We start from the raw sequence: 27,648 nt of genomic DNA, 5'->3' as shown, positions 1-27,648 counted from the left end.
GAGACTTATAGAGGTAGCAGGAAGGGAAGTCGGTCACGTTGAGGCGAGTCACCAGCTGTTCCTCTGAACGCAAAACACGCCGCACAGCAACGTTCTCAAACTGGAGCAAATCCAGAATCACCTACACGCACACACACGCTGTTCAATTTTATCTCACTGGGTCCCAGAGAAACAGCAGTGCTCTTTCTAACTCTGCCAGTTAGAAAAATGGTCACTGAGTGTAATGTGAGCATTTTGTATTTTGAGTGTAATGTAATGTGAGTAATATGTGCAGTAATGTGAGCAGTACAATGTGATGTGTGCAGTGCAGTGTGGTGTGGTGTGTGCAGTGCAGTGTGAGCCCACCCTGTGGACTCACCTCTCTCCCCACATACGAGTCATCTGTCTCAAACACCAGCGCCAGGTGCTGGATATTACTGTTCTTAGAGTACTCATCAACCTCTGCCACACTGTAACACAAACACATGTGTACACACACACATGCACATGCAAGCAAACTTAGAAGTGCATATGTGACATATACATACCAGACAGCAGGGTGGGGTAGTGCCTCGTGAGCTGGGCTAAACACACACCTAGTGCAGGGTGGGGTAGTGCCTCGTGAGCTGGGCTAAACACACACCTAGTGCAGGGTGGGGTAGTGCCTCGTGAGCTGGGCTAAACACACACCTAGTGCAGGGTGGGGTAGTGCCTCGTGAGCTGGGCTAAACACACACCTAGTGCAGGGTGGGGTAGTGCCTCGTGGGGTGGGGGTAGTGTGTTAGTGTGTGACTAAGGAGTTGCTTCTTATTTGGTAATTAAACTGCTTTACTTTTACTCGTTTTGTTCATTTTGAAAATATTGTTTTTATATTTTCATTTTTTACATGTATGGCATTTAGCTTTCGCTTTTATCCAAAGCAACTTACATTTGTGACTGAGTACAACTTGAGCAATTGAGGGTTAAGGGCCTCGCTCAGGGGCCCGGCAGTGGCAACCTGGCAGCTACCAGTTCCCTGTACCATTTGTTTTAGTACAGTTGCACTTTTATTTCCTTGAAAGGTGGTTCTTAAATAGTTTTTTTTACTCTAATTATACTTTCTTCTAATGAATCTTATGAAATTTTCATTTTATCCTTTAAATGAACTTTTATCTATCTGTCAGTCGTGGGACAAAACCAGATGCTTGCGGATGTGAAAAAAGGAAGGAATGGGGGAATAATCCAGTGTACAAAAGAGACAATCCAAGACGCAGAGAAATAGCCAGTCCAAGTCCGAAACTAAAAGAGCAAAGATACAAAGAACCAGGCAACTATTCCAAAAGGGGCAGGCAAAAAGACAAAAAAATCCGAAAACAGGGTACAATACACAGAAAGGCTATCCAAAAAGAACGCTCGGTATGCTTAGAGATGAACTGCCGGCAATACTTCGCAAAGACTGCGAGTCCGAAACCTCCTTATATACACTATAAATTAGGACATACAGGTGGGTTCAATGCTCTGGAGAAACAGATCTGATTAAACGCCTCCGATTGGTCACATTGTTGACTGGGTGATGAATGGGCTGCTGGGTATTGTAGTCTGCATTGGGATCTGGTGTCATAACACTTGCATTTAAATAAATCATTTCATTTTATTTGAATAATTTTTTTAAATAAAATGTTTCATATTTATAGCCAATACCTTCCTGAAATTATAAAACTATTATCCAATCTATTCTCTATTTTCAGTAAAGCACTTTTTATACTGTTTTTAAGAAAGTACTATACAAATCAATTTTATTAGTAGTAGTATAAGTGCTAGTATTAACATTAGTATAAGTAGAAGTAGAATTAGTAATATTATTATTATTATTAGTAGTAGTAGTAGTAGTAGTAATAGTATTATTAGTAATAATAATAATACTATTATTAATAGTAGTAATAGTATTAGTAGTAATATAAGTAGTAGCATTAATAAATTTGAAGGTTTACCTGCAGCACAAATCTGAGTGAGTACACACTGAGAATCCTGGGAAATGTATTCCCTTAAAAACATTTCACACCATCCAAGCTAAAGTAGGTGTCTATGTGCCAGCTGTAGGAGGGGCTCTGACCTGGCTGGCTCTAGTGGGGGACATGCAGGGGGCCAAGGGTCATGGTGCTTCTCAAGGTTATCGATGATAAGGTGACGAAGGCCGGGAACATCGCGGGGAAATCCTGCACACACCCACACACACACACACACACACACACACACACACACACACACACACACACACACATACACACACATACACACACACATACATACACCCACCCACCCACCCACACACACATACATATATACACCCACCCACACACACACATACACACATACACATACATACATACACACATACACATACACACAAACATACATACATACATACATACATACACCCACCCACCCAACCACCCACACACATACATACATACATACATACACCCACCCACCCACCCACCCACACATACATACATATATACACCCACCCACACACACACACACACATACATACACACACACACACATACACACACACATACATACACACACATACACACACACACACATACACACACACACATACACATACACACACACACATACACACACACACACATACATACACGTTACAGAAGTAGAAGAGAAGCCAAACTTGACCAGTGTGATAGTGGGAACAGATATTAAAACACCGCATCTATTGCTTTCATACCTCTGAGATCCTTTGCCTTGGTCTTTATGTCAGAGTATGCAGGGAAGAACTAAGAGAATGAGAAAGAATAAGAGAACAAGAGACAGAGTGAGAGAATAACAAAGAGAAACAGATTGACAAAGAGAGAGAAATGTGGGAAAGAGACAGGTGTGTGGATGGATGGCACATGTATATTTGTACAACTTTAACTGCAACTCTTTAACTCTGTATCTCTCACACACAAACAGAGAGAGAGAGAGAGAGAGAGAGAAACAACTCATGTGTAGCCAAGGTGGCCTTCAGGCTCTCAGCGTGCAGCACAAACACAGATGGCCCTGCCTAGACAGCTCCAGTAAAACAGGGCCCCTAACAACTACAGACACATGAGAACCCAAACCGACGTGTAATAAACACACATACGTGCAGGACACTGACACATTCCCTGAATGTGACAGAATTTAGCTGCACATGGATTTCTGTTGTTTTGTTGTTAGAGTTCAGGGGAACATGCTACCTTAAGCCATGGGTATCCGCTGATACCAAAGCGGTGGCAGACTCCACTGTTTTCGACATCGGAACAGTCAATGGCTGCCAGACCAACCGCAGGTTTCCATTCTAACAAGATGGAAAGACCGACATTTTAGCAACACTAAATGATGACCCATCACTTTTTTTTCACCTGCATATCAGGTAAATAAAACGAACGTCATTTTCTGGCGGCTGATAGCGTAACGACGCAGAGGGTTGAAAAAAAGACGCACTAAATGGGGAAACAGCCTTATAACTGATCGTAGCCCATGCAAAACAATACAAACGAATGTCTACAAGCATACGAATTTCTAAATCACGTTTTGTTAAAACAATCTTCATTAAAAGATGATCCACGCAGGCTGACAAAATCAACTTATAATGTAGTAACAGTTCGGGGGAAAAAACAACTAACGTGGGGGCATTTCTACTACAAAACAGAACTTTATTCAATAATGCCAACTTTAAACCGACGCCCACAACATGAAGCAAAAATAACTAACTAAATAAATAAATCTATCAAACCAGCATTGAATCTACAGGAGAAAACGGATGAAGATCGCCAAAAGACAAAAAGAGGGTAACGGTTTAAAATGCTTATTTAACTAAAAAACAAGGAGACTCACCGAACAAACAAATCTAATTTAACCAAACGTCACCACGTTAAATGCAACAGATGCGAAACAAATCGGCGGAGCGTCGCGCGGACGCACGGTGAGTCCTCGCGCTCGTTGCTTTCTCTTGACGACGTTGAGCTAAATAAACTGCGCAGAACCGGAATCGCTGTAATGATCGGTAACTGATCGCCTTCGGACTCGGGAAACTGTCCTGCAGCCTGCGTATCTTACCGACAGCTAGGACTGTAACTGCGCTCCGTTTAACGCGCCGGCTCCACGCCTAGCGCAGTCCGCCACCGCGCTGTTTGTACATCCAGGTGTCATTACCCGGTCTCCACGTTTCGCACAGTACCGACCTTTCACGTCTCTGGCGAGTTTTTTCCACACGGGAGAGAAGGCGATGCAATGTCCGCACCAGGCCGCGTAAAACTCCACCACGACGGCGCCTGTGGAATTGAACACTACCGAATCCACGTTGCGCGACGTTAAAATCGCCAGCTGGTCGGACGCCGTGTAGAGGCCAGCTTCGGTGGCTAAAGGAAAACTGCACGCACACGAGAGCAGAACGTAAAAAAGCGCGTTTCTGAGAGGTGTCGGCCTGCTCGCACACAGAGACGTGGCACGGTAGTGCCGCCGCGCCATCTTCGCGTGTTCCGCCGTCGGACTGAGCTGCAGGAGACGCCGAGAGAAACTTCTGAGCAGATCACGCGGCACGGCACAGGCTGGCCGAGGCGCCGCGTGACGCCGCCCGCGCCCTCAAAACAAATAATCGATAGATTCAGCCTCTGCGAACGCACCTTCGTATGAAGCACTGCCACAGTGAACTCACCGAATGCGTTTCAGCCAAGCGCGGGCCTGCCCTCGTGCTTAAACCACCACCCATTGCTTCAGCTTCACTCCAGTAAGCGCGAGTGTCAGAGGAGTGCGAGGAACTTGCGCGTTTACTGTGCACCATGAAACAACTGCTGCATGTTTGTGTGCAAGTTGGAGGTGACAACTGCACATCTGCGTTCATAACGCTGCATTAAAAACGTTTAGCTGAGTTGGAAGCCCATCGAATTCTGCGCAACTACGATCACCCATTTTACAAGTTTTAATTAATAAAGTTTTTAATAGTTATTGCAGTTTTCCCTTGCACGTCTGAACTGCCCCGTTAAGAATCTCCCCATTGTCAAATATTTACCCACCGTCCCTAAGCCGGTTCAAACTCTACAGTTCACCCGCGCACACGCTTGCTCATCTATCCCAGCCCGTAACTACAGCCCGAAATGACTGAAATTAAGGTCTCTGTAAAGCAGACGGTTCGCACTATTCGACTGAGTAGTGGTGATTTATCGCTGTGAAGTTTCAGAAGAACAAGAAAAACAAGACGCAACAGAAGCATCCCGATGTGTGATTGAGAAAGAAGTTTTATTTACACGTTCAAAGATCATTCAACAAATATTTCTACTATGTACATGTGCACAAACGGAGCTGTTACTCTACAGCACCCACATCCTGCGAGTAGGCCTTTATTTTCACACGCACGCACTTTAAATATTCAAAATGTCTTTTATGTTACCAATTTTAAGTAAAAATTGATTATCATACAATTTGTGCCACTTAAATCCTAGTTTCTCCAAAAGCAGTTATTGTTTGTGGTATAAAAGATGAAGCATGTGCAGATAGTGACTAAAGACTGAGGATCACTGTGTTCTCTAGAGGAGGTAGAGACCCTGAACTCTGCCCTGCGCTGCATCACTGGACATCCAATACAAGTGCCAACAGTGAGCAGCTCACCTGTTACCACATCACTGAACTGAATTCAATACATCACCTGTTTAAATGGATCTGTTCTGAAATAAAACCTGTAACAAGTAGAGGAGGATTAGAATAATAAGCAAACCCCCTCCGTGCAGCGTTTATGCAGCTTGATGCACCAACTCCTCTGTTACAGGGGCTTCCGAACGTGTGCTGTTGTGGTAGCAGGTTCAGGGCCCAATAAAATGCCCGAGAGCAGTGCAGGAGGCATGTGATGAGATGTTTAAACACAGGCTGCATTCTCTACTTAAGTGACGTGAAGCAGCAGGGCTGTCCTGCACTCACGGAAAGGCAAAGCAATCAGAGATTTGCGTCGAACACACAAACATGTCTTCCTCTAGCTGTTTCCCCACGGGGCTGATCTACCGTCACCCCCAGCAGCATAAACGGGAGAGTAAGGCAGAACAAAACGACTGTCTCGCCACAGCTCGGGAGGTTAGGGCGCGGGAAAGCTGCTAGAGCAACTCAAACCAGAGAGGCACTTAAAGGAGGAGACAGACGGTCGTGGGACCGCCAGATAAACAGAGACAGGAGGTCAGTACTCCCTACAGCTAAAACCACATCCACATGTGCAGTCAGTATGACGCTGCGTTTCACAGGAACTGAACGATTATATGGACTTACATGAATCACTAAATCCTGTGAGACAGCCATTTCAGCATTTACTTTATGTGCGTAGACAGGTTTTGCAACTAATGACATTCTAAAATAATTTCTCTTTATACGTTTCCCAATATTCTTTGCATAATTAAAAATTACCTTTCAAATAAATTAACTAATAGAGGTAAAAGAGAAGCGTCATCATACAGTCATCTTAAAGTGGTCTGGCTCTAATCAGACTGTTCAGAACGTGCTCTGAACTTGGAGAAGGTTGCAGGATGGTGGGCGATCCACCCAGATACAGCGGTGGTGCACGCACATCCTACAGGACCACAAACAGCTGGACTCCAGTAGACACAAGAGCCTGCAACACAGCAGTGAAGAGATCTGACGTGTGTGAGTGAGTGTGTGAGAGAGGGGCATGGGCGTGCACATCCCAGCATGGTTCTGGTTCGATCCTAAACACTTTAAGCACATGATGTGAGTAAGTGCCTTCTTTAATTGCTGTGGAGTGAGCGAATAGGTTTAAAACAGGGTAAGGGCAAAGCAATAGCGGTGCCATCAGCACATGGCCCGTTTGGACCTCTTCTCCTGGATGTGGATCAGAACCTCGGCTGTGTCCTTCAACAAAGCGTCAAAGATACTGTCTGCCAGCTGCATCTTCACAAAGAGCTCGTCTTCGTCATAGTTCACCCACTGGGCCTCGTCCTCGTGCAGCTCCTGAACCTGGGGAAGCAGGACGCTGTTAGTCTGGACTTACAGAGCTTTATGGAAACGTATGGAAAAAAACGTTATGGATTTATACTCTGCCACAAATTCTGTACAGAAACGAAGCAGCCAACTCAATGACTTTGGGGAAACTCCTCCTTAGCTGACCAGGAGAAAATGGCCAGTGTTGTACGAGAACAGGATGTAGATCACACGCAGCTTCTTACCAAGATATGGTCGACCCGGTCACGCTTTTTGCGTCCAAATTTCAGCATCTTCTGCCAGTCAGACTTCTGACTCTGGCCTGCCTTCAGGCCACAGATCTTCAGGACCTCGCTAGTGACAAACGCCTGGAACACAGAGCACGCCAAACCATCAGATCACAGGGCTCCACAGCTACAACATGGCCATGCGGCTGGGTCTGGTGACAAAGGCTTATTCAGTTAGCAGTGTGGCTTAGTAACCCTATTGATGTATAAGGAATGGCATCTCAAAATAGATAATGACGAAAGCTGTAACAAATTGGGACACTGGAAACAGCTTCAATGAAGACAGCAAATCAGACATCACTGACATCTTGAATAAACACAATCTGACAGACATTTGAAAACAAGCCGTTACCTGGACTTTAGTGATGTCACTGGGGCTGTTCACCCTGTGGATGCACACAGAGTTCACGCGCCGCGGTCTGACCCACTGGGGGTGTTCGCCACTCTGGTCTTCCATGTAAACATCCTGGACGACCTCCCACGACAGGTCAAACACTGCCTGCAGGAACAGTTACGGCTCAGTGAGCACAACGATATTTATTTAGACGTGTTTAAAAACCAGTGCACGGAGGCTTCGAAAGAAACCAGCTGCCATTTTTGCTCGGACTCACCTGTTTGTAGCTGAGTAGACACTGAGCTTCCTGGTGGTCACGGTTGTTGCTGTCACACAGGAAGGCTTCCGAGGGCTGAGGTTTGGGGACTCCAGCCACGCTCCGATGGCCCTGGCCCAGCCCGCACCCTCTCCAGATCTCCTGCAGGGCAGTGCTCACCAGTTTCTGCACCTCGGGAGTGGTGTGCGGGACCAGCATGGCAGACTCCTCAGGCTGTTTGACCTGTGAGAGCTGAGGCCTTGCAGGCGTCCTGGCCTGCGGAGATGCAGGCACCGCCCCCTCCTGTTTCAGCTTCTGCTGCTCTCTACGAGAACTGAGACCAAAGTCCTCGTCAAACCAGTCCTGCTCATCGCCAAGGACATCCAGCAGCTCGCGGCTCAGCTCCAGCTCTGCAAGGCGTTTGGCCAGCTCCTCCTGTCCACTGGGCCCCAGGACGGGGCTCTCCTACAGGGGAGACATGTCAAGGCCACTGCAGTACAAAGATGTACAAACTAAAAAAACCCAGCTGAACTCTGCTCTTCACTACAGGCAGGAAAAAAAGGGGGGGTGTGTCAATAGCACTGGAACAATCAATTTTCTCATCAGTTTAAAATGTAAATCATTCACTTTCTTGAAAAAAAAAAATCCTTTTAAAGAGGTGGCAATGATTAGCCATTTTTCAAATCTTACTTACCAAAGTTAAAATAGTGTCACTGTGCCTAATGCATCATATATGCCTTTTATTTTGTTAAAATAAAGGTAACATCGATAGATAAAAAACATTGAAATTACCCACCGATCTGTTGCACAGCTCTGGGGAAGACACTTCTTCTTGATCCTTGTCGAAGAAGGCGTGTAAGCTGTCTGCTTTGGTGGGAGCTGACCGGAGCCGCGAGACCTTATGCCCTTCGAGTGCTTCTTCCCCACTCACGACTTCCTGCTGATTGGCAGCTGTGATTTTCTCCTCTTTTACCTTCCTAATCTGCTGAAACTGTCTCAGAGTGTCGCACATAAACCTGTCCAGGATTTCATCAACCAGGGTGCCAAGGGCCCTTCCGCCACTTGCTGCTCTGGGCTCTACACACGAGAGGCCTGAGGTTTTCTGGAGGTCCTCTGCTCTGGACCCCTCACTACTGACTAGCAGGTCCAAGATGTCCATGGTTTGTTCTGCTTCCTGTCTCTGAACTTTTGATGTTTCTTTTTCTTGTTCGATTGGCAAGTCCTCCTGACCTTTTGAAAAACTTTCAAACTTCAGGACGATGTCTTTGTTTGTCCCATTTGGCCCTGTGAGCTTGTCTCGGTCTTCTATGATATTACCATTAAAGGCATCTATGCCGAGGGTTGACGTTATAAAGTTGTCATTTCCAGACTGAGGGAGCTGTGTGTTGAGATCAGATGGCCAATCAGAGGAATCAAAACATAGATTATGCTTTTCATTCTGCAGGCCGCTTTGCTGTGCATCACCTGCAAGGTTCTGCTTCTCCAGCATTTTATCTGACTGGTCATCAAACGAAGAATCTTCATCCTCAGTGTCTGCATGGCCCTCCAATGCCTCAGGCAGATGAGAGATCTTGTCAGGAGGGACAAATATTCCACATCCATCTCTGCATTGGAAGTAGGCCACCCCCTCACAGACTCCATTACTAGTTCCTTCTGCCTTGTCCAGCTCCACTCCAGCCCAGAATCCACTGGCAAAGCTTGTCTGGCCCTTGAATCTGAGAGTGCCTGGGTGGATGTTGCTCACCATCACCCTGTCACCTACACAGTAACCAGGCAGTCCCTCTTTCACAGGCTCCAGGGATCCTTCTACAGATGGAAAGGTTGTCAGAAACTTCGGAGGGATAGCACTGTCACTGATGTCATCTGCTTTTGAGGGCTTTGGCAGACCCTCAACCTCCAATAGGCTCTGAGAGTGGGAACGGCCACTAGCAGTCTCTGATCCGACATTGATATCTTCGTCTATTTCCTCTTCGCTGCTGACAAAGGAGGGTTTCTCCTTAGGCTGTGCAGCTGAAGGTGACGTGAGCTCAGAGCCCTGATGGCCTTCCCTGGGTGAGGAGCCAAGTGAAGACTCAAAATCATCATCATCATCATCATCATCATTATATCCATGGGTAGAGGGCAATGGTGTCTCTGCATGCTCATCCCCATCATTCCTGGGAGAAAGGTCAGGGCCATCACTGAGTGAAGGGCAGTCTGGAACTCTGGGCTCATCTGTGTTTAGCAGCAGAGCACTGGAGTTCCTCTCCTCCCCACCGTTCATGGAGTCGACTGCATTAGGCCAGCACGTGCCAGTCAGAGCGTGCATCTTGGGTGTGGTGACGTGCTCAGGCGAGGCCACGTGCTCAGCCCTGTGGGCTGGCTGGAGCACCACCCTGCGCAGCGGCTCCAAGAACTGCGCTGAACGAGAGAAATCCTGCTCATCACTCAAACCCTCTGACTTCAGAGAGTCCAGCTCTTCAATGACCTCCGACCTCTCACTGGAGACAGTGGCATTGGCTGGGGACCTAGAAGAGCTCTCCAACTGGCTGCGGGCATTGTGCGTAGGGGGGTGGTGTTGGGGTTCGGGGGACAGCAGACTCCTGCTCACCCGCTCTGGGCTCCCCAACACTGGGGTTGGGGTCACTGTGGAAGGCTCTTCCTCTGAGGACAACACATCCTCAGTGCAGACCGCTGGAATCTGCACAGCTGAACATGAAATGCATATTTCACAGGCATGCAACATATATATTTAAACATTCTTATACATTATACATTTATATATTGGAAATGCATTAATATATATTTATTTTGCTTTTAAGTAAAGGCATTATTAACACACCACTTTCAGCTGGTGACTCTGTGAGTTTCTGTGATCTCTCCAACTCACTGACAACACCCAGATTCCGGTTCGCTTCAGGCCTACACAACAGCACATGAGAAGTTTAAAAAACTGGGGTGGGTGGTGTGTTTAAGGAGGACCGGGGTGGTACAGAAAGGAGCTAAATGACCAGATCCATGGACACTAACCTGCAGAGGCCTGGGCCTTTGATCCTGGGCTTGTCCCTGCTTGGAGCTGGACTCTTAATTTGGGGTTTCGCTGAAGGTGTGTTGTCTGCCTTACTCAACTCAGCCTTGGTCTTCTGAATGAAGTTGTTATATGACTGCCGACATGAGCAGCAATAAAACAGTCAATAAACAAGAGTTAAACAAAACAGATAAACCTTTTCCTTTAGAGCTCATTACAGTAAAAGGAAATGAAGGATGAAAGAGTGTAGTAGCAAGTGCAAAATACCAGTGTGTGTGTGTGTGTGTGTGTGAGAGAGACACCTCCAGCTGTTTCAGCAGACTGGCCTCCTGGGCTTTCAAACGCTCCTTCTGTCTCTGTTTCTGTTCCTTCTTCAGCTGTTGGACCTCTGCCTTGCGTCGCCGAAGCTCCACCTTCAGGGCCAAAACACGCCCTTCAACATCACTCAAGACGCGCCCCTCAATGTCGCTCTGGTCGGACGGCACCTCTGTACAGCACATGCCAAAGACTACTGTAAAATTGACCTCAAACAAACGAACACCATCCAGCAGTCACCTTAACCAGATCCAGTACATCCACACACACACACACACACACATTAGGAAGAACAGTGATCCGTGTGTGTGAGAGAGAATGTATGTACGTTGACAGTATCTCCTCAGGTCTCTACTCACACAGATCAAGGCCTACATGGTTACATTTATATTTATGACTCAACAGCATTTATCTGACACTTTTATCCAAAGCAACTGACAATTCTGACTAAACACAACTTGAGTAATTGAGAGTTAAGGGTCTTGTTTAGGGACCCAACAGTGGCAAACTTCTGATTATTAGTCCAGTATCTTCACCACTGAGCTACAACTGTCACAGTTACTGTGGTCTTCTCCCTAAGAGAGAACATCGTAGCCCTAACGCAACCCTGAGCTTGGCTTGTGGCCCTAACCCTAAATCTCGCCTTGACCTGTAACCCTAATCTTTGCCCTATCAGTTTATCCTTACCTGAGGCAGGGGCTGAGGAGTGGGGTTCACTGATCCTGGACCTGCTCTGGACAGGAAGCTTACTGCTAGAGCTCACAGTGCAGTTAGCCTGGAGAAACCACAACACACATCCACACACACATGCGCGCGCACAGACGACAGGACAGGCAGTGTAAATGGAAATTCAGTCGTCAACACCTGCTGCTTTTGACAGGAATGTTGTAGACCTTTAGCCAACAGGGAGAGGCCTTCATCAACTCAAGACTGTAGACTGCAACACACCTCTGTTAGTTAAAATCAAGGGACAAAACACCATGACAGAGCAACTATAACCTTATTTGGTTAACTCCTGGCTGGGTCGCAGTTCTGGGTTAAACCCCAACCCCGTTCTGGGTTAAACGCTAAGCCCAGTGTTGGTCTTCTCACCCAGTTGCTTTGTGTGGACTCAGGCTCCTGGGGGCTGTGTGTGTGTGCAGGGGAACGCCTGGATGCTGGGTCATCTGAGGAGATTTCCCACTGACCAGTGTTCACACTGGACACAGACTGCACCGGAGATGGCTCCTCACTGCCTGCTGCCAGACAGACACACACACACACACACACACAGTAGTTCTGCTATAAGTGTCCAGGTCGGTTTGGCGATTCCTCTCCTCAGTTCATTAGCGTGCTGTGCTCTAATGTCTCTTCTCAGATTGCAGCAGTCTGTCTTGTTCAGACTGAAAACAGCACCCCATCCTATAGCAAACAGCCTCCAGAACACTACCCCTGACTCTCTCTCTCATATATCACCTGTGTGTGTGGTGGTGTCCATCCTGGTGCTGGGTGTGCTGTGTGGTTCCCAGGCTGCGAGGGCCTGCAGCTCCATCCGCTGCACTGCCGCCTCCTCCACATCCAACCGCTGCCTCCATGCCAGCAGCTCCTCTGCCTGTAAACGCCTACGGACCAACTGCTGCTCACGCTTGGTCAGGAACCTGGGGGGGGGGGGGGGGAGAGAGATAGAGAGAGAGATAGAGAGAGAAAGACAGACAAAGTGATATAACTGAGTAACACAAAGTAGGCAAGCTGCCCACCCATAATCAACCCACCCATATTAGAAAGCACACACACACACACACACACACACACACACACACACACACACACACACAAACATACTCATTAGAAACACACGCGCGCGCACACACTTCAAGCATGTCCATTCCACATCCAACAATCCCACACAGAGAAGTATAAAGTGCAATTGATTAATCATCGTCACCGTTATCATTACGGCAAACGCATGCATGACTGAGCTCAGGAACAGGTAATGAAGGCCCTGACACTCAAACACCAGCACAGCACCCCCCACAGGAGGACTCAGCACATTTCGGTCTCTGTGAATGGAGGCCAGGAATAATGAATCATTTCTGAAAAAAATTAACCCATTAGAGTTAAAATAAATAATGAATATTTTCTACGTGTTTCTACACGGTTTTCTTGGATAACTTCACCATTACTCCGTTTTAACTGCTGCCTTTTCCATGGTGGTCTGGGATCATTAGATGCATGTTAAGAGAACATATGGCTTTATCTGAAAGCAATGTGCTTGCCTTGTGAATACAAAAGCCATCTCCATCCAATCTAGCCTTCAATTCTATTACAGCCTGGGGCTTATATATACTCATTAGCTCATCGCTGGACCTCTCTTATTGGATCTGCAGGCCCTGCTAAGATTTACTGTGGCCACAGCACAGATTAAGCGCTTCCAACCATGCTTAATCACAGCCATATAATCCATCAGTGCACTAGACAGGCAGATAAAGTCGGGTAGGAAGCCACACCCAGACACCCTCCCCCGGCCCCCAAACCCAGCCCCCCTGCAGCTGCTGTAGTACATGAAGAGGAGGAGGAGCAGGGGTTGGGGAGAGGAGAAGGGGGGGAAAAAAAGAAAAAAAAGAAAAAAGCTTTGGTTATCACCACCAAGGGAACAGCACGTCAAAACTGCAGTGTGTTTCAGGCTGATCTGTGCTGGATCTTTGATGCCCGTGGTGAGCCCGTGAAAGTGTTCTGGGACATACAGGACAAACTACACCCCAAAGCTCCACCACAGAGACACCAACACGCCAGCACTCAAACGATACGCATCTTTGGCTTCTGTCCTCAGAAGACTGGCCCTTCTGTCTCCTGATGTACAGCGGGTGAAGTAAGTATTGAACACGTTACCAATTTTCTAAGTAAATATATTTCTAAAGGTGCTATTGACATGAAATTCTCAGTAATCAGTAATTAGAAAGCAATCCTGCCACTTAGTGCAAATTAATATCAGATGGGTCAACTGATAAGGTGTCAACTGTAAAAAGGTGTCTCATTACCAAGGTGCCACACAAGAAACATCTCATGATGGATAAAACCTGAGAGCTCTTTCAAGACCTTCACAACCTTATTGTTGCATACTGATGGCATTGGTTACAGAAGAATTTCTAGACTACTGAAGGTTCCAGTGAACACGGTTGGGGCCATAATTCGGAAATGGAAAGAACAATTTCACCATAAACCGGCCACGGCCAGGTGCTTCCCGCAAAATTTCAGACAGAGGAGTGAAAAGAATTATCAGAAGAGCTGTCCAAGAGCCAAGAACCACCTGTGGGGAGCTACAGAAAGACCTGGAATCAGCAGGTACAATTGTTTCAAAGAAAACAATAAGTAATGCACTCCATGGCCTGTATGCACGCTCACCACACAAGACTCCATTGCTGAAGAAAAAGCATGTTGAAGCATGTTTAAAGTTTGCTCAACAACATTTAGACAAGCCTGTGAAATACTGGGAGAATATAGTCTGGTCAGTTGAGACCAAAATTAAACTCTCTGGATGCCATAATACACACCATGTTTGGAGATCAAAAGGCACTGTATATCGCCCCAAAAACACCATACCAACAGTGAAGTTTGGAGGTGGGAACATCATGGTGTGGGTCTGTTTTTCACCATTTGGCACTGGGACGCTTCAAATAATTGAAGGAAGGATGAAAGGACAAATGTACCGAGACATTCTTGATAAAAATCTGCTGCCATCTACCAGGATGATGAAGATGAAACGAGGGTGGACAATTCAGCAAGACAATGATCCCAAACACACAGCCAAGGAAACTCTCGATTGGTTTCAGAGAAAGAAAATAAAGCTGCTAGAATGGCCCAGCCAATCACCTGACCTGAATCCAATTGAAAATCTATGGAAGAGACTAAAGCTCAGAGTTCATAGTAGGAGCCCACGGAAGAATGGGCCAAAATCACACCTGAGCAACGCATGCGACTAGTTTCTCCATTCAGGAGGCGTCTTGAAGCTGCCATCACCAACAAAGGCTTTTGTACGAAGTATTAAATAAATTTCAGTAAGCGTGTTCAATACTTTTTCCGTGTCATTTCTCATTATTACACATATCAATTTATGGACATATGTGGTTTGAGTTCTTTGCATGTGTGGATTGGATGGGTTGTTACTGACATCTGGTGAGAATTTCATGTCAACAGCACCTTTAGAAATGTATTTACTTAGAAAACTGGTGATGTGTTCAATACTTATTTTACCCGCTGTAGTAAAAAACTCAGTAAAGGACTGACGGCGTGCAGATGGGAACTGTCCCCTGCAGACTAGGCTGGACTGTAGTGCTACTGGACATGTGCATTCAGGACAGTTTAAGTCACCAAAGACTGAATTCCTTTGACCATGGCAGAGTTGGGTGTGTAAGTCCACATCTTGTCCAACCCCACACGAACCCCGAACCCCGTGTGCAGCACACACAAGCATGCTCCATAAGAAGGGTGAAGGACGCCACTGTACCTGACCAACTGACTGTGGATAAAGTGCTGGATCTTAGGGTGGAGGGTGGGGAGGCACACACGGAGAGAGGCCCAGTGCTGGGCACTGAGAACAGAGAAGAGACAGTGCACGGGAGAGCAGTACCTGCACACACGCACATATGCACACAAATGGGCACCCACGTACGTACCCATATGCACGCGCACGCACGCACGCACACACACACACACACACACACACACACACACACACACACACACACACACACACACACACACACACACACACACACACACACACACACACAAACAAACAAACAAGCCAGTGTGTACATATGCGCACACACACAGCAAACCCAACAAGAAGGAAGAATGGAAAAGTGATTTAGGTGTGTGTGTATATATGAGAGAGAGAGAGAGAGAGAGAGAGAGAGAGAGAGAGATTCATTTTAATGAGCTGTTAATTTTAGAATCTTAATAGTACATCATATACAGGCTACTTAATAAACTGTTAGATAACTGCTGGACTGGGTCCAGTCTGGTTGTGTGTCCTTGACCTCTGTCTCCTCAGACAGCAGGAACACGTTTCATTTAACAGAAAAGCTCAAATAAAGGTGTATAGAAGAGATTTGGATGAAATACAGGATGAAGAGCTGATATTATATATTACACCCCCCCCCACACACACACATACACACAGAGGATCCTTACATAGAACCACAAAAGGCACAGATTAGGGAGTGTGTTCTCGCACAGAGAGGGATGAGAACAGAAAACAGTGTGTGAACAGTGCTTTAGGGAGTATAAGACGTCTCTGATCTCCAGTGTGCATTCAGCCCACAGTGCCCACGGCCAAGAGCCAGGTTACCTTCTCCAAAGTCAAATAAAGACCTACTGACCAAACAATGACTCAGCACTTGTGCCTAAAATGTAATGTGAGGTCACCATGGACACATTACACACTCCCGACGAAACCAGGAGTGTGGATCCATGGAGGATCCATGCTCTCTGTCCCCCTGACGTGGAGAACCCTTTCCTACACACAGCACGTGGTTTTCCAAACACACCTCAGGATCACATGCAGTGAACACTGATGACCTCATCCATCAAAGAGCAGGGATCTGCACAGTATTAAACAGGTAGTGCAGTATTTCAGGTAACAGGTTGTTCTAGTTAGACAGCACTAAGAGAGAACACCCTACAACAGTGTTTCCTAAAGCAGGTTCATCTAAAGCAAATGTCAACACACATTTGTTTACTAAAACAGTTGTTTGGGATTTTAAAACCATGTATAAGAACTGCAGGGTTTTTTGTGGACATTCAAAGTATTTGCAACTAATAGAACTGAGTGTACACTACCATGTGTGTGTGTGTGTGTGTGTACCTCTGGTCTGTGTGGCAAGTCATCTTCTTTAGTTTCTGCAGGATACTGCTCGTCTCGCTGCCGGACACTGAAACGGGGGAGGGGCTCCGTGTCTCCACCTCACATGACACAGGTGACCTCTGAAGTAACAGTTCAGAGGTCACGATAAATAATTTCTTCTGTGCATAATTATTGTTTAGTGCTACTATGAGGGGCTCTGTGTGTGTATATGGCGGTGTTAGGGGTAGTGTGTGTGTGTGTGTGTGTGTGTGTGTGTGTGTGTGTGTGTGTGTGTGTGTGTGTACCGGGCTGGTGTCTCCTGCACTCCTGAGTTTCTGTCTCAGTTTCAGTGTGGTGTTCTGGATCTTCTCAATCTCCTCCTGCTGTTTCAATAGCAGCTGTCGGTCCCTCCGCGCAGCTCTGCTCACCTCCTGAAGTCGCCTAATCTCCGCCTGACACACACACACACACACGCAAGCAAAGTAGGTCAGAGAAATATAGCTACTAGTGTAGCATCTTAATCAGACACTGATGCTGGTGTCAGACACAGGTGGGGCAGTTACCTGTTCCTGTTGAAGCCTGAGCAGCAGGCCTCTTTGTCTCTTACGGAGGGGAGGCATCTTGTCATCCTCCCCTTTGTCCCGCAGTCGCCTGACGGGACGGAAGAAACAGGTCATATGTCACAGTCCTGTTTAACAGTGAAGCGCAACAGGACTGTGCAGGTGGAAGTGCATCCGACAGCAAGGGTGGAGGCGCATGCCTTTTCTGGTGCTCCAGCCAGGCGAGCTCGGCTTTGGTCTTGTCCCTGAGGGCTCGGTGGCGCAGGCGGAGCAAGGAGCGCTGGTGCTGCGCTCGTACCTCCTCCTCCTGCATGTACTGCCTCACCATCACCATGGTGAACTTAGAGAAGCTGTCCTGACCCCCCGAGAAAGGCACGCTGCCGTCCTGCTGAGGGAGGGACAGAGTGAGTGAAAGGACACAGGGTGTGTGTGTGTGTGTGTGTGTGTGTGTGTGTGTGTGTGTGTGTGTGTGTGTGTGTGTGTGTGAACACATCACTGCACACTGCGACATGCCACAGCAGGGTGAGAAGACCTCACCCTCTCCAAAAGTGCACAGTGGTCAGTAAACAGGAAGTTTCAGTCCCATGGTTACAGGTTTCTAGTTTCAGTCCCTTGGTTACAGGTTTATAGGAGACAACGTCGGTTAATCATGCTTATTTTTCTTCACCCATTACAACAACAGAAACAGGTTCTAGTGCAGCACTGTGCATGATGTCTGTAAAAGGTGAGGGAGGGAGAGTGCACTTCTTTAAATGTGTAAGCGGCATTAATGGCGGGAGAGCGTGGAGAGGAAGGGAGAGACCTTGGTGGAGAGCTGTGAAGAGGACTTATCACGGTTGTGCTCCTCATCAGACTCGGGCAGAGAACTTCGTCCGCGCTCCACAGAGTCTCTCCAGTGGGACTCAGAGGGCAGAAGCGAGCGGAATGACTTCTCCAGTTCGTCCTCCGTCACAGACTCCTCAAACCTCACAGAATATTCGGTAGCAACTGAGGCGCTGTCTGCTGAGGGGAGGAAACAGAGAGAGCAGGGTGAAACAGGTGAACTACACCAGAAGACCTGACCTCAGCCCCAACAACGCTGACCCCCCACCCAGTGTGGGCCCCGTAGAAGGCCCACGTTGAGCTCAAACATTCAGAAACTGCACAGAACCGAACTTTTTCTTTGCACAGGCCCCACTGTATCAGCGATTATTGAACCAATGCACTTGTATGCAGATAGGACACTACCCAAAACCACAACAACAATTTTACAAGCGGCTCTGGGGCCACCAAGGTCGTGACCTATGCCCCCTCACCCCTGTCCTCCAGCAGGGACTGGATGCTGTCTGTGTGGAGGGAGTCGTCGACAGCTGTGTGCACCTCTTCTTCCACAGAGCTGTTGCTCCGCCCTCTGCAGTCACCTGACCCAGCTGCGCCACCCTCCTCCTTTACTGAAGGGGAGGGGCTTTGCCTCGCACTTTTACTGTCTCCTTCACTAAAAGAGAACAAGAGAGAGAAAGTGAGGAATCAGAGCAAAAGAAAGACGGATTTGGATTCCACCAATGTGCTGTATGGCTGAGGAACCTAAAAGTTGTTTGAAATGTGAGCAAGGGTTCGCTGTAAACATTTGTGTTATTAAATATTTTAACTGCCCATATATAGCAGTGAATGCTTACAATTACAAATGAGTAGAATTTCCCACAGCATGTGCATGTGTAAGGGGAGAAAAGTGTGAGAAGGTTCAAGGAACCAGCAGACAGACCTTATGGGTGGTCTGCTGGAGGTGACAGACTCTGACAGGACCTCTAGGGGCGTCTCTGCTCTCTGGGACTGCACGCTCCCAGGAGAAACATCTTGGCTACTGCTGCCAGACAGACACATACACACACTACAGACCCAGAGCACTCCAACACATCAGTCTACAGACACACAAGAGGAAAGGCAGATTGCATATGTATTTGGTGATTGGTTACCTGTCTGTTTGTGGGCAGGGCTCTGTGTGTGCGTCATATAGAGGTGTGATGGAGGGAAGGTTCAGTAGTTGATCTCGGACTAGCTTGGTCATCTACACACACACACACACACACACACACAGAGATGAAGATGTAGATATGCAAAAATTAAAAGAGAATAGGAACAGGCTTAATAACTAGAGAAAAAGTGAGCGTGTGCTGTGTGTGTATGTATGTGTGTGCTCCACTGTGTACCAGTACTGCTCTCCTCTGTATGTATGTATGTGTGCTTGTGTGTACCTGTACATTCCTCTTTGCTCTACTCTGTGTGTGTGTGTGTGTGTGTGTGTGTGTGTGTGTGTACCTGTACATTCCTCTTTGCTCTACTCTGTGTGTGTGTGTGTGTGTGTGTGTACCTGTACATTCCTCTTTGCTCTACTCTGTGTGTGTGTGTGTGTGTGTGTGTGTACCTGTCTCTGAGCCTCAAGGGCCTCCTCTTCTGTCTTCATCTTCATCAGCTGGAGGTCTCTCTCTTGTCTGTGCTGTTGGGCCTGGGGGGGGGAGGGGACGACACATTAAATCCACAGTACTGGAATATGTATGTATGTATGTATGTATGTATGTATGTAGCAGTGTGACAGTGTCTCACCTTCAGTATCTGTGCAAGGGAGACGCTCTCCTGCTGTGCAAGACAGACAGCTCGCACCCTCTCCACATCACCCAGCTGTCTCACTGACTCCTCAACAGCAGACAGGTAGTTCAGCTCTGCACTCATACGCTGCTGAAGGACACCTGGGGTAAATTGCATGGGGCTGCCACTCCCAGGGGCAGGCAGAGTGATGGGGGCGTGCCTGGGGGCAGGCATAGTGTTGGAGGCATGCCCTGGGGTGGGCAGAGTGGCGGGGGCGTTCCCGGGGGCAGGTCCAGGGGCAGGAATGGGAGTGGGTCCAGGGTCCTTGGCACCCAATGGGCTGTATGAAGTAGAGCAGGTTGGGGTGGAATAAGCAGAACTGCTGGGTGGGGAGACCCTGGTGAAGTCGACAGTGGACGCAGGAGATGCAGCAGGGTTTCTGTGAAATGGATGGCCCTCGGATGGCCCTCTGCCAGACAACACACACACACAGTTCACCTGAACACAGCACCAGCTCATGGTTCTCTGTTCACAACAGCTCCTCTCTACAGGACTCGCCTTGTTCTCTATGGAGATAACGTTGTGCCACAATATTTGAGAGAAGAGAATTATGTTTTAAAAAGGAATATTACACCGAGAGGACAACGGTCCCATGAGCATACAGCTAATAAACTTGCATTGCTCAAAAACACTCTGCTTTCATTCAAAACTTGAAAACCTGCTCAAAAATGTTATTTACATAAAAAACTTCTAAGTGCAAAATACTCCAGCCCTATTCAAGTCTCTCTCAAGTTTTACATCTGCTTGTTGTAAGACGCTGGAATGTTTGTGGCAAAACTATAAATCAGAGATTTCCTGTTGTTCTACCCAAATATGACTTGGCTTACTAAAACAATGACTGGTGGAAACTCAAGGGCAAACAACTCTCTCCCTCACGCATCGCTTTCTATGCCAGAATTGTGGGGGCCTCTCAAATTAGTGACTTGCTTGTGGATTAATGGATTAGGCTTTGCATTATTGTCTGAAAAAAACAAAAAAACAAAAAAAAACATTGTCACCTCAGCAATAGGGATAAAAATGTACATCAAGTAGGTAGTTGTAAATGTGTGCTGTTATATTTTTTGTCAGGAATACCAGTGCTCCTTGGCAAAGTTTAGATCCCTGTAGTAGCGAATTAAGACACTGTATCTGAGCCAGTCTGTGCTGAGGTGAGTGCGTTTGCATAAAGAGACTACAGCTAACCACATTAAAAATGTGAATGTGTGGTTTGTGCCCCAATTAGACTGGAACTCCACTGTTCTTATTATTTTATTTATGTACGAGGTGACTCTTGACTAATACAGCCACTAAATTGACCAGGCTATTCAACCCCAAGTCTATAAAAACCTTTCAAATAAAGGCCACTTGGACATTTAAGGACAAATTTTTTTTTTTTTTAAAGGGACAGAACATTAAAACGTTTTCATGATAACATGCTTAGAGCAATTCACAAACCTTTTCTGAAGAGTGAAAGAAATTAGACTTTGGCTAACTGTTCACAACAAACTGTGAAAATATGAGAGTTAAGCGCTACACTGTTCCAGTGTTTAGGAGAAAAACACCATGATCAATAAAGTAAGTGAATTATTGGACATGTGCTTTGAAATGTGGACGGCGTCAGAAGGCCCAACACATGCGGAGGAAGGAGCAGCTGAGCCCGGCATTCCCTACCCTCACGGGACCATCTTACTGTACTGCAGAGTCCCGTTAATCCAGGGTCTGAGGCATCTACTTGGACGTGTTTCAGTTTATTTCTATTTCTAAAATGATGAAAAAAGAGGCATTATTTATTAAGGGCTGTGGAGTCAATACTCTGGTGAGCATATGGAGGGTTTTAACACCTTGGCAAGGACTCTTCTCACATCCCTCCTTTATCTTTAGCTGTTCTAAGCATAATTAGTGTTGGTTCTTCTCTTCCATGTGGTTATATGTGCTTTGAGTAAAGAGAGTTTTAATTAAGTCATTGTGCAAATTATTTGTTATTTAACAGTGTGTTTTCATAATCTAACCCTAGGGTGTTCAGGATATTGAGCATTGGTATTGATCAAATTGGCCCCTATTCACAAAGCCTCTTAAAGACTGCTGATCTGGGATCAGATCATTTTCTTACTGATGGGAACAGATCCTAGATCAGCACCCCTGCTACTGAGAAGATTTAAAAGACAGATGATGTGTGAACCAGCTGAGACATTACCCAGAATCTTTTATTTCATGGTTTTAGAGTAGCCTGTACTTCCTTTACAAAGGGACTGGTGCTAAAAGGTCAGCAGCAGAGAGACCTTACCCTTACATTTATAATCTAAGGATGTGCTTGACACAATATTAACTAATATATATGCTATTGGTTATAAATAGGCCTTTAAAAGAGGTGCAGTATTATTGGTAGTCAACAAGCGCACCCATCCCAGTCTTCTGGATGTAACTATCTGGTTTTTATGTGTCATCCACAAAAATCAACTCCTAGCTTAGCGTCTAATATATCCCAGACACTGAAATCGTGCCGCTGTTACTACACAATCAATGCTATTTGCTTTATCGTGGTTAGCACGTTTGTCTCCCAGTGCTAGGGTCTTGGATTTGAGTCCCCATCTGGGTGGATGTTTTTCCTGTGTCTGTGTGGGTTTCCACTGGGGTCTCCGGTTTCCTCCCACAGTCCAAAAATATGGAGGCTAGGTTGAATGGATACTCTAAATTGTCCTGTATGAATATGAATTTTGTGTGTGTGTGTGTGTCCAGTGGCGGTTGGTGCTCTGTGTGTGTGTGTGTGTCCAGTGGTGGTTGGTGCTCTATGTGTGTATGTCCAGGGATGGTTGATGCTCTATGTGTGTATGTCCTGTGATAGTTGGTGCTTTATGTGTGTATGTCCTGTGATAGTTAGTGCTCTGTCCTGGTCTGAACCCCTTCCCCTGTGGTTTCTGATTGAGAGTACAATGTGTGCAAATTTACTGCTGCTTCTCATCGGTGTGTGAGTGATTGTTAAAGCTGATATCTGTCTGTAAAGTGTCCTTGACAGGAACTGCCACCAGAAATCTGATTGGCTGACGTTTTGGCACAAACACTGCTCTGCGTTTATGGCAGTGTTTTTTTGAGCGAGAGCACTGTTGTCCTCTCAAAGTGCAATATTGCTTTTTAAAACAATTATCTCCTCTCCCATTTTGGCACAGGATTAACCCCACAGTTCTCAGCCAATCCACACTGCACGTTCATAATCTATTCTCTCAACTTCAGCTTTTATTGATCATGCATTTGACCACACCACCATCCCCTCAAACACACTCAGAAATAACAACGAACACATTCAGAAACCACATCACACCACCAGCACACACACACACAGCCCACCCCCGACACACACAGAGAGGATTATAATGTTACTGTGAAAGGCAGGCAAGCATGAACAAGACCTGCTTTCAGAAAATCAACATCTCCCTGGCAACAAGCCTGACCTGCAGCAGAGAGATCTCACCAGAATCCATCCAAACAAAAGTGCCTTGTGTGTGTGGGGTGTGAGGCGTGTGTGTCCGTTAGAGAACATCCCTTCCCTGTGTCACACGGCAGAAATTCTGGGGTACTAGAGTAGCACCACTCAGGTGAGATTATAACAGTGGTACGCTAAGCCAAAGGGTTTCTGAGAGGCCCAAACCCCACTGCTGTGTGTGGAAAACACTTATTTCAGTTTACTGTCAGCAAACGAGTATGTGTGAGAGTACACAGGCAGCGCTGCATTAGCTGGTGGAAGGGGAATTCTAAGAACACGCAATTCCTCCTCTCACCACTCCATGCTGGGCTTACCTGTGAACAGAGTGGACTGAGGCGCCCCCTATTGTCCCATCAGTGTCAGCATCCCTGTGCAGACCACCTGCTAAGCTGTTTTCAGAGTCCTTCTTTCTCTGACCGTTCCACTGCAGGTCAGGTATGACGGTCGTATTCATCTGCCCTTCCACCAGGGTGCGCTCAAGATTCCTCTCTGTGACAAGAGAAAACCCAGATCTAAACACAAGCACACAGCTCCTGGGTATAACGGTGCTACAAACATACCCGGCGTTGGTGCCAACCTACGTAACATCACTCTCAAAAAGAATCACTATACACACGCATTTAATCCAACAACACACCTCCACAAACATTAGTGAAACTAAGCCTGAGCGTGACCACGCGGGGCAGTCTGTGTGTGCGCGGGTGGTGCGCCTCTCACCTGTCCGTGTGGAGCGGGTGGAGAGGGGCGAGGAGAGGGGAGAGGTGGTGGAGGAGTGAGTGACAGAGAGGGAGCAACTCTCTCTCCTCTCATCAGTGCCGCCACTGTGGCCATTACTACAGAAACAACACATACGCCACGTCAGCTCAGATAGGCCAAAGTAAACTGCAGGCACAGATGGAGACTGCCACCTAGTGGCACATTATATATCAACACACTGTATTACAGCAATGCTAGTTACTATTAACTAATATGTTGTTGAGAAAACGCTAAACTCATGTTTGCTTAAACGTAGCACTTAGTTAAAGGCCTAAAAAACGCACAGATGTGGTCTGATGGGGTTCAGTCTGAGTGTCCATGGAGGGACTTCTACCTGAGGCTATGAGAAGTTCTCTTTGATGCTGATCGGCTGCTACTGTGGGAGGAGATGAAGTCATCTTCATAGGCTGCACCAACCACCGAGCTACCAGCATGGAGGGGAGTAACGCCTTCATTCACCTCAACCACTGCATGCACACACGCGCACAATTAGTAAACGTATGAAGCATTATAATCAAGTGAATGGTAGTTACAGTGAAAACTACCTTTGCTGTAGTTCTGGAGGTTCTTGGTAAATATACTGATGACGCTGTGAGTGCTTCCCTTGGTCAGCTCCTCCCAGGGAGGCCTGCTGTCCTGCAGTGCAGTCATAGGCTTGTAGGGGGTGAGCTGCTCTGCCTCTTTCTGGAATGCAGTGATGGGGTTGTGGGCGTGGCTGTTGTGCTGGGCGGCGCAGTAGTCTACCGTGGCCTCCCTCACCGACAGCTTGGCACGGTCCGTCTGGATATTAGTAGGGTCACCCGGGGTGTCCTCGCCCTCTGACACACTGCTGTCAGTCAGCGGGCCCTCGCTGATGGACCCTCCGCTAGATTCCGGTGGCTCTGCCCACTCGGCCGGTGGGAGGGAGGGGCCAGTGGGAGCTGGGTGGGGCTTGCCCACGTTTTCTTTCTGGTCTTGGGTACTGTAGGTGGACAGGTTGCCCACTCCGGGCAGTTCTCCTGAGTCACCCCCAAACGCACTCTGACCTGCACGCAGGAGCCTCTGGATGTTCAGGCGGGACTGCGCCACTACGCCAGGACGCTCCCGCTCCGGAGGACTCAGCGGCTTTGTCCAAAGGACGTCCTCGCTCACGGGGAGGCCTGTGCCGAGGTTGGGGGTGACGGAAGCGAGCTTCCGCGCCTCGCTCTCCACCCGGCTGGAGAGAGACGCAGCCCGGGCCTTCAGAGCTTCCACACGCTCCATCCTGCTCACCAGCAGGGTGGCATGGAGATCCCCACCAGGCTCGCTCAGGGCTGCAGCGACCGTGCCGACGGCAGATGGAGCCCATCGATGGGAAGCTTCCTCCACGGCCCCTGCACCCTCTGACTGACCACCAGGGGGAAGCACACCCCCTTTGCTGGGCAGGGGGGCAGGGCTCTGAGGCTCAGCATGCAACCAGGAAGAGTATAAACTCTCTAGGCCCAGTGCAGCCCTAGACACACAGACACACAGACACACAATAAATATTTTTACTGTAAGACAAAAAGAAACCTCATTCCACACATCTATGACTAATGCACATGAAGACTAAAACAGCTGATAAACAGCACTGGCAGACATGTTGACCTACGCTACCCACGACCCGTTGTGCTCTGTGGAAACAGCTAGGGGAAGGCAAATGGTCACATGACTCCTACATCACCTGTGGGTGTGGGCATTACCTGGACAGCAGAGGAGGAGGTCTGAGCTCCGATACAGACAGGTCACTGGGGGAGGGACTGAGGGGGTCCTGTCCCTTATTCTCTTTGTCCGATTCCCCAGACGGCTGATACACAGGCCTGGGCTAAAGCATGAGACAAAGTACACAACTCACAGCTCACCCCACAACATGCCCCAGGAAACAACACAAAGAGCGCTCACACAGCTAGTAACACAAAGGCCACAAAGTGTGTGTGTGTGTGTTTATACCTGCTGCAATGTGTGTTCAAAAAGTAGCTTGGTGTAGGTTTCCTGCAGGTGTGTTTGCACAGAGTTGGGGATTGGAGCTGGGGCCTTGGCAACGCCCTCCCTCTGTTTCCTGTAGAGCTCCTGCAGACGCTGACTCCGCCTTTGTGCCTCTTCTCTTTGACTCCTCCTCTGCTCTGCCTGTTTCCTCTTCCTGTCCTCCTGCTGTCGTGCGATGTACTGCCGAACCGTGTCTGTGTCGTAGTGCCGTTTACGTGGCACCGTTTGATCTCTGCTCTCTGGACGGGTTTTGGCGGGACTGGCACTGCGGGACAGTCTGGGTGGGGCTTGACTGCTGCGTGCTGGGCTCCTCCTGTGAACCCCGCCCTCATCAGGTCCCTCTGCCCCACCCTCCAGCTGAAGGTCATCTAGTATGCCTCGAATATCTGCCGACAGGAGACCTCTGCTGGGTGACCTGCATTTATCCGCCCCTGCTGGAGCGGTGCGCCGCTCTGCTACAGCTCCTTTGCCCTCATCACCCCCTGCTGGTCTGGAGGTATGCACCGCCACAGTTCGTCTGCCTTCAACCGTCGTTACTGGTTGAGAGGACTGTTCCATCACAGGGCCTCTGTCTCCCTTGTCGTTTCGTCTGGAGGGCTCCGTGGTGGCAGGAACTCGTACTTTACCACCCCCTGCTGGTCTGGAGCGCTCCGTGGCTACAGGCATTCTGTGGAGGCCCGGTCGCTCTGTGCTCCTCACCCTGGAGTGGCAGACAGTCTCCAGCTGAGGGTCAGATCCTGGGAAGGTGAGGGGGTAGTGGGTGCAGAGACACAGAGACTGTAAATCACTGAATTCTGTACATTTCTGAGTGGTCTCCACTTTTTCTTCCCTGTACAGACTGTGGTTGTAGAGGTGCTTGCAGCAGGAGGGCTGTACGCACCAGTCCGTCCGTCTCTTTCTGTTGACTGCGCCCGTGGCTTGTTGGGTATCCGTGGCGCTGATCCAAGCATCATCTTCACAAGTTTCTGACCCTCTCGCCATGACGACGTGCTGATCACTGAGCGGACAGAGGATCAGAAACCAGTTGAGCTACCATCAGACTTAAGGGCCTCTAGAAAGGTTCTATGAACACAGTATGTTTTTATTTTAGGTATTCAGATGGTTTTACCAAGTTTTCTTAGTGAATCACATTTTAAAAATACTTATTGTTTCTACTTTCAGCACAGTATCCAGACAGAATTTACAGGACAAACCAGTTTTACCATGCTTTATAGGGTTTTAACCCTCACAACCAGAAAATATGATGAAACTAGACAGTGCGTTTGATCAGCCACGATCGTGCCAAGTCAATGTACTGGAACAAGCATGCTTGGGTGTGTACAG

General features: G+C 47.7%; 2 protein-coding genes across 14 annotated transcripts in view; both read right to left on the bottom strand.

Moving 5' to 3' along the window:
- qsox1 (quiescin Q6 sulfhydryl oxidase 1) overlaps positions 1 to 4,639 on the bottom strand; it is a 15,977-nt gene extending 11,338 nt beyond the window's left edge. Inside the window, exons 1-6 of one of the 2 annotated variants that reach the window (XM_027014379.3) lie at positions 4,191 to 4,639; positions 3,204 to 3,304; positions 2,711 to 2,759; positions 2,072 to 2,174; positions 359 to 449; positions 1 to 121 (exon numbers count right to left, since the gene is read on the bottom strand). The exon at positions 1 to 121 is cut by the window's left edge and continues 25 nt beyond it. In XM_027014379.3, coding sequence (XP_026870180.3) covers positions 1 to 121; positions 359 to 449; positions 2,072 to 2,174; positions 2,711 to 2,759; positions 3,204 to 3,304; positions 4,191 to 4,476 — 751 coding nt within the window. In that variant the 5' untranslated portion in view covers positions 4,477 to 4,639. The remainder of the gene's footprint in view (positions 122 to 358; positions 450 to 2,071; positions 2,175 to 2,710; positions 2,760 to 3,203; positions 3,305 to 4,190) is intronic. The other variant, XM_081707514.1, reaches the window with a different exon arrangement.
- A 583-nt stretch (positions 4,640 to 5,222) lies between these two features.
- Positions 5,223 to 27,648, bottom strand: part of cep350 (centrosomal protein 350) — a 32,024-nt gene continuing 9,598 nt past the window's right edge. For 4 of the 12 annotated variants that reach the window (XM_081707513.1, XM_035521981.2, XM_081707512.1 and 1 more), the window contains exons 10-38: positions 27,206 to 27,322; positions 26,290 to 27,062; positions 26,043 to 26,164; positions 24,888 to 25,813; positions 24,677 to 24,809; positions 24,304 to 24,419; positions 23,901 to 24,075; positions 20,088 to 20,538; positions 19,909 to 19,989; positions 19,460 to 19,551; positions 19,249 to 19,374; positions 18,803 to 18,981; positions 18,310 to 18,509; positions 17,708 to 17,895; positions 17,511 to 17,598; positions 17,253 to 17,399; positions 16,969 to 17,087; positions 15,607 to 15,729; positions 12,579 to 12,760; positions 12,216 to 12,361; positions 11,811 to 11,898; positions 11,111 to 11,295; positions 10,811 to 10,944; positions 10,623 to 10,702; positions 8,598 to 10,489; positions 7,823 to 8,266; positions 7,564 to 7,710; positions 7,170 to 7,292; positions 5,223 to 6,960 (exon numbers count right to left, since the gene is read on the bottom strand). In XM_081707513.1, coding sequence (XP_081563639.1) covers positions 6,796 to 6,960; positions 7,170 to 7,292; positions 7,564 to 7,710; positions 7,823 to 8,266; positions 8,598 to 10,489; positions 10,623 to 10,702; positions 10,811 to 10,944; positions 11,111 to 11,295; positions 11,811 to 11,898; positions 12,216 to 12,361; positions 12,579 to 12,760; positions 15,607 to 15,729; positions 16,969 to 17,087; positions 17,253 to 17,399; positions 17,511 to 17,598; positions 17,708 to 17,895; positions 18,310 to 18,509; positions 18,803 to 18,981; positions 19,249 to 19,374; positions 19,460 to 19,551; positions 19,909 to 19,989; positions 20,088 to 20,538; positions 23,901 to 24,075; positions 24,304 to 24,419; positions 24,677 to 24,809; positions 24,888 to 25,813; positions 26,043 to 26,164; positions 26,290 to 27,062; positions 27,206 to 27,322 — 7,742 coding nt within the window. In that variant the 3' untranslated portion in view covers positions 5,223 to 6,795. The remainder of the gene's footprint in view (positions 6,961 to 7,169; positions 7,293 to 7,563; positions 7,711 to 7,822; positions 8,267 to 8,597; positions 10,490 to 10,622; positions 10,703 to 10,810; positions 10,945 to 11,110; positions 11,296 to 11,810; positions 11,899 to 12,215; positions 12,362 to 12,578; positions 12,761 to 15,606; positions 15,730 to 16,968; positions 17,088 to 17,252; positions 17,400 to 17,510; positions 17,599 to 17,707; positions 17,896 to 18,309; positions 18,510 to 18,802; positions 18,982 to 19,248; positions 19,375 to 19,459; positions 19,552 to 19,908; positions 19,990 to 20,087; positions 20,539 to 23,900; positions 24,076 to 24,303; positions 24,420 to 24,676; positions 24,810 to 24,887; positions 25,814 to 26,042; positions 26,165 to 26,289; positions 27,063 to 27,205; positions 27,323 to 27,648) is intronic. The other 8 variants (XM_035521984.2, XM_035521987.2, XM_035521982.2 and 5 more) reach the window with 8 other exon arrangements.

Source organism: Electrophorus electricus, chromosome 25, assembly GCF_041902795.1.
Source record: "Electrophorus electricus isolate QZ-2024a chromosome 25, ASM4190279v1, whole genome shotgun sequence".
Lineage (NCBI taxonomy): Eukaryota > Metazoa > Chordata > Actinopteri > Gymnotiformes > Gymnotidae > Electrophorus > Electrophorus electricus.
Note: the sequence above shows the minus strand (reverse complement) of the source record. Positions and strands in the feature narration are given on the sequence as shown.